At 43.6% G+C, this 6,000-nt stretch overlaps 1 protein-coding gene across 2 annotated transcripts in view; it reads left to right on the top strand.

Annotated features, from left to right (window-relative positions):
- The first annotated feature begins 843 nt into the window (after positions 1–843).
- Positions 844–6,000, top strand: part of M6PR (mannose-6-phosphate receptor, cation dependent) — a 9,920-nt gene continuing 4,763 nt past the window's right edge. Inside the window, exons 1-2 of one of the 2 annotated variants that reach the window (XM_033116661.1) lie at positions 844–1,031; positions 5,331–5,510. In XM_033116661.1, the coding sequence (XP_032972552.1) occupies positions 5,332–5,510 (179 nt within the window). In that variant the 5' untranslated portion in view covers positions 844–1,031; position 5,331. The remainder of the gene's footprint in view (positions 1,032–5,330; positions 5,511–6,000) is intronic. The other variant, XM_033116662.1, reaches the window with a different exon arrangement.

Below are 6,000 nucleotides of genomic sequence, written 5' to 3'. Positions count from 1 at the left end.
GGGACAGCATTTGAACTGAGTTCTAAGAATGAGTGGGAAGACATGCGGGAAACCACAAAGGATCTTAGCAAAGGCACAAAGTCTAAAATTGAGTTGCTCGTTCTCCAGGACACCAGTAATGCTGACAAGATGGAGTGAGCAGGGGGTGAAGAAACCTGGCGAACAAAAGTGGTTGCAGTGTTTATCACGCAGAATGCCACGAGCCGGGAGGAGAATGATAAAGATAATAATAGTGACAATAACAACACCCCCCAACTGACTCAACCGCAGAAAAGGAAAGTGCAAAGGTGTCGTTAAGAAAGCCAAGTCGACCCAGACCCAATCGCTCTCTACTGTCCTCTAGGCGCCAACATTGGAGACAGCCAGACTCGGGGCGGCAGACGGCGAAACAGCGCCTCTCGCAGGCGGCGAACCATCTGGAGAAGTACCGGGAGTACAAGACCTGGCGTGAGAACTACAACTCCTACTAAGGCCGGGAGCACAGGCGCCTTTCCGTGTTTCCGCTTCCGCCGCCTTCCCCACCATGCCCTCTTCAATCGGACCCACCCGGGAGCGGGCCTGGCGCGTGACCGCGCGTGACCCCTCGTGACGGGCGCCCCCAAGCCGAGAGGCCCCCCGAGGCCGTACTCTGGTACCCATTGGTAGAAAGGAAAACCGAAAAGGTGGACCTGAACTTGAAAATCTCGACAATGATTGGAGTTGATAGAACAAGGGCGGAGCCTAACGCCCGCGATAGTGGCCAATCAGTGTCCGGGATGATCTGGGAACCGGGAAGGGGAAAGGGGCGAGATGGTTCTGTGGTCACATGCCGCGGGGTTTAGTGGGAGGAGCAGTTGCCCAGCGGCCGCCTGGCGCTTCCTGTTTCCGGTTCCCGGAGTGGAGCACCGCGAGGTGACGGGGGGAACGCTGGCTGTGACACGAGCTCTGGGACCGGGGTCTGCGGCTAGCCCTTTGCTGGCCCTGTCTCCCAACCCCAGACAGGTACTCACCCGGGGAGTCTGAGCTTTAGCTGCTCCCTTTGCCCGTGACACGTGAGTATAAGGGGCTGGTGAGCGCTCAAACCTTGGCGTCTGTGACACGGACCGAGATCGTTAAGTCTCCCTTGTCCGGGATTCTAGCCAAAAATCCAGCTGAGGATCCTTAAAGCAGAATAGGGGCGAAGGCGTAAGGGCGAGGAGTCCCAGAGTCCCAACGGTAGTGCAGGAGAAAGGACCTCCAAGACTAGAGGGGGAATTTATGTGTATTTGGAAAGCAGGGAAAGGAAGGTCCCTAGGTATGGAGTGCGTTTGAGGTGTCACTGGCTACCTTAGAAGGAATTTTGGACTGCATCGTGGAGAGAGGTAAAGTAGCATTATTTGGAGAGGGTATCGTCCTGAGCAGTTGGAAAGTTAGGAGACTAGAATTTCTAGAACCCTGGAAGAAGTTTAAGGGGGATGAGTGTATGGTGTGGAGAATAGCCAGCCAATAGAAGGATTACTGCTGTGTTCCTCTGTAGGGAGCTTCTGCCCTTGGGACACAGAACTACTTCTCTGAGGTTTTTCAGCACTGGGCCTCTTAGCTAATCAGGACTGCTCTTCTAAATGTGTAGGTTGCCAAAGATAAGAGAGAAGGGCTGCTACATCAGAAATGAGTCACAGAGATGAGAGTGGAAATGTCATTGAAAAATGGAAAATGCTCGTGGCTGTTCTTGAAGGATGGGGAAGTGAGTGGTACAGAGACCCAGTGATACAAACTGCTTCCCAATTCCAGGTTTAGTCATTGGTCATCCCACTGAATGAGAATTTTTTAGCTTTACCAAATAGGTCTATCATAGAACAAAAAAATTGAAGGGGGAGCGGCTCAAAATCTTATGGTCCTGCCCCTTGTTTCCAAAGTATCTAGACAAACTCTTGCCTCTTGAGAGTCTCACTGTAGCACATTAAAAGGGACCACCCAACCCTTGGACTTCATACTCTTCCTAATACATTTTTGCACCCCTGTATTTGTCAGAAAATTTTCAGCAAATATCTTTATGCCATGAATTGTCCAGGTTGCCCCACTACCTTCATACATGTTTAATACTTGTATAATCTAGGACAAGTAACTTAACCTCTGTAAGCATCAGTTTCCTCATCTATAAAATGGGAGAAATACCTACTTTTCTGGGTTGTGTAGATTAAGGAACATAATCTAGATAAAGCACTCAGAGCACATGCCACTGAATCGCAGAGAAGCAGCTTGAGCATATAGGCAGACTTTAATCGGGAAAGAGAAGAATATAAATTGATTCTCATCCTAACTTTTTGAACCAATAAGCAAATGAAAACTAGCTCAATTCAACAATGCAGACTGCAGGGCATTTAACCCTTCATCCTTTCCCAATTCTGTGATATTCTTTTATCTAATTTGGGGGGGGGGGGGGGGAATCATCAACTGTTAACACATAAGGAATAACTTTGGGATCAAAAAACACAGCCTTCTGTGTGAGCATCCGTCCAGAAAAACTGGCCTTGGGAAAGAAAAGAAAAAAAAACTTGAAAGCCCAGAATGTTGAAATTTTAAATTAGATCCAAAGAGAATATAAGGAAAATGGCATGCTAAATCAATCTAATAGAAGGAGTCTCATTTCTTTTTTGTAACTAATCTGGTGAAGTTGTGCGTTGAGCAGTGAGTTAATTTAGGGAAGGTAGGAGTTTGAGGTCTGATTTCTTCATTCCAACTCCTATTCAGTGAACTGTGTGAGGCACTTCCCCTTCTTGTTCCGTCAAAAGGAAAGCAGAGCTTTGGCTGCATACTCTGATTCCACCAAAAAATTGATGTGAAAGGAGACAGATGTACATGGAGTGAAGTATAGACCATGGGCTCTGAAGCCAGATTATCTGGTTCACTCTATTAGCTCTGTCTCAGTTTTCTCGTCTTAAAATAGGGACAATAATTGTATTTACTGCATGGGTTGTTGTAAGGATTAATTAGTTAACGTATATAAAGTGCTTCAAACTACCTGACAGAAGGTAAGCAAAGTGTTTCCTGTTGGTGCCTTAAATGTGTTTATGGGGGCCTCAGACTTTCTGGCTGGCTGCAAGTATTCTGTGGAAACACCGTATTAATACTATTAGGTTGGTGCAAAAGTAATTGCAGTTTTTGCAATTGTTTTTAACCTTTTAAACCACAGTTACTTTTGTACCAACCTAATACTATAGTGAATTGATGTTTGGAGTTCACAAAGTCAGGCAGACAACTTCCCAAGCATTTGTTGTCCTAGTGGAGTGTGGAATACAGAAGGTCAACTTTAAGATTCTGCAGGGGAGTGGAGGAAATTCATTCGGGCTCAGAGCTTCCATTTTCCTATCTTTAAACTTACGGGTACCCATTAAATTCTGCCTGTTTCAAGTTTTACATTCTAAAAATGCAATGGAGTCAGTGGACACGCGTGGGAAAGAATTAGAGGACTTTAAAGAGAATTGGAACCAAAGTCCAGACTTGTAGTATGGAAGCATTTTATTACAAGGAGAAAAGTTTGGAAAAATAAATCTTTGTGTCAAAAAAATTAGTGATAGTGGTATGAAATTAACAAGTAGCCGTGGCCTGAGGGTCATTAATGATACCAGAGTGAAACCTTTTGCAAGGGTATTCAGTGTGTCCTGAGTAGGAGGATGGATTAGAGAAAAGGAAATGAGTTTGGGAAACAGAGCCATGTGTTTCCATTCCTAGAGCAGTACAAGCAGCAGGTCAGCTGAAATTACTAAATTGTAAAGTGACTTGGTGAGTGCCAAGGGTTGTCAGCAATTTGGAGTGTAGAAAGACAACTATACTTAACTGGAAATCTAGGAGCTCTTAAGATTTGTGGCTTGTAGAGCCTGAGGCGAGTTTTGGAATCCTTCTTCAAACGACTCATCTTGACCTAGTAAATTTTCTTCTTCCTGTAACATAAATGATAGAATTATTTTTCAGAGATGAAACATTAAAGTAGATAATGTCAAGTTTTAGGTGTGGTGGCTGCGTTCATCTCTGTTCATCATTCTTATGGTGAATGTGAACGAAGACTTTTGGGTGCTCCTGTATATTGTTTTGAGAGGTCAGGGCCCGCGGTATTCAAGTCTCTTTCTCTATTTTTACATTTTCTTAATAACTTGCAAATAGACCCAGTTACGTCTTAAGTTGTAATTTGTGTCTTATCTTAGGAAGGTCCACTGGTCTAAGCAGTATTTATGAACTCAGGCCCCTGCACAAACTTCTCAGCTGTTCACTTCCTGTTTATGGCAATTTTCAGGCAGAGCTCCCATCCCTCTGGCCTCAGCTTCTTCCCTTTAGATACGTGGCCTGCAAAGTAAGGAAGACAGACAAGCAGACGAACAAAATCTGGTTGATCCTGCCAGTAGCATATGCTTGTCTCAAAGATTAAGCCATGCATGTCTAAGTACGCACGGCTGGTACAGTGAAACTGCACAAAGGTTAAAGTATTAAACTTTAAATAATGAGATAATCGCAATCTAACTTTTCATCAAACAATAAAGAGGCAAGGGTGTCTCCACTCAGGCTGTCATAATTAAGTAATTCTTTTTTGTTCTTTCCCTCTTCTCGTCTCCATAATGTGTTCTGAAGGACTCACCTATGAATTAGACTGAAGGTTATATGTATATAAGCTTCCTGATACACGTGCTCTTGGCACAGAGATGTTAAAGTGTACTATTTGCTGTATATGCCAAAGAATCTTATACTTTCTGCATAATCAAAATACCATTCATTGGTGGCACCTAAGTATTCCCTAGGCCATTGGTTGGTCCTTCTGACAGTTTCTAGAACAAAAAATGAGTCTTTCTCCTCGTAGAGCTGAGGAGTTGGTAAACTGCCTTGGAAGTTAAGCTGTTCTTGTTTTATGCACACTTTGCAAAAATCGTCAACAGCTATAGACACTAACTCTTCACCAAGGCCAGTGCCATCCTCTTTGTTGAATGCACATTGTGCCTCTGTCCTGAAGCAGCACAGGAAGGACAGGAGATGAGTGATGGTGTCAGGCCATGGAACCAGCTAGGAAGAGGCTGTCAAAATAAGTTTTAAAAAGAAAAAGAGAAACCTAGAGACTTAAGAATCCAATTCTGAATATTAAAGGACAGGAAAAAATAACTTGGGTAAGAACTGAAAGCTTGAAATGGACCGACACAAGAAAATAAAACCCAATTTCATAATAAAGAAGAAAACTGGTTAGTGTAAAATAGGAGGTGATGGGTGGAAAATAAAAAGATTTTTAAAAATACCTTTCATTTCTTACACACTCTTATGCTTTACTCTTTCCTTTCTCTCCTGTTCCTCCCCCCTTCCCCTTTCCCAACACACCCACTCTCTCCCAAAAGGATGCTCCCCTCCTACAGCTGCTGGAGGACTGGATTACTACTGTTGCTACTCCTGGCTGTGACAGTAAAAGAATCCTGGCAGGCGGAAGAAAAAACCTGTGACCTGGTAGGAGAACCGGGTAGAGAGTCAGAGAAAGAGTTGGCTCTACTGAAGAGGTTGAAACCACTCTTTGGCAAAAGGTAAATGAGAAGAACCTTAAAGGGCTTGAGAAAATCACTTCATTAAAGAATCTTTCCCTCCTCTTACTGATTTTATTTTGATATTACTATTAAACATGGAGGTAATACATGTATAATAACCTCCTCTTTATCTGGGATAGCTGGTGCTATCTTGCTTTCTTTTATGATACAGAGCAAATTCTCAGCCCAGTTTTTAGTAGCAATGTGCAGGTCTCTTATGTAGAACAGTAGCTGTTTCCAAGACTGGATCCAAGAGGCCAGCTTGTAGGAGTTTTTTTAAAAAGCATCATTTGATGCCTCCATATAAATAGGACTTTAGAAGTATCAGATGAGCATACGTAGACCTATACATGTTATCAGAAGTGTCAGGATTCTTCAGGTATATAGATCCGCTGATGTTCCTTAAGGAACAAGGAGTAGCCCATGAACAGAGACCCTCATTCACAGGGAAATGGTAGCTAACACTTTAGCATAGTCTAGAGCAGGTACT

The sequence above is a fragment of the Rhinolophus ferrumequinum genome, chromosome 10 (assembly GCF_004115265.2).
Source record: "Rhinolophus ferrumequinum isolate MPI-CBG mRhiFer1 chromosome 10, mRhiFer1_v1.p, whole genome shotgun sequence".
In the NCBI taxonomy this organism is placed as follows: domain Eukaryota; kingdom Metazoa; phylum Chordata; class Mammalia; order Chiroptera; family Rhinolophidae; genus Rhinolophus; species Rhinolophus ferrumequinum.
Note: the sequence above shows the minus strand (reverse complement) of the source record. Positions and strands in the feature narration are given on the sequence as shown.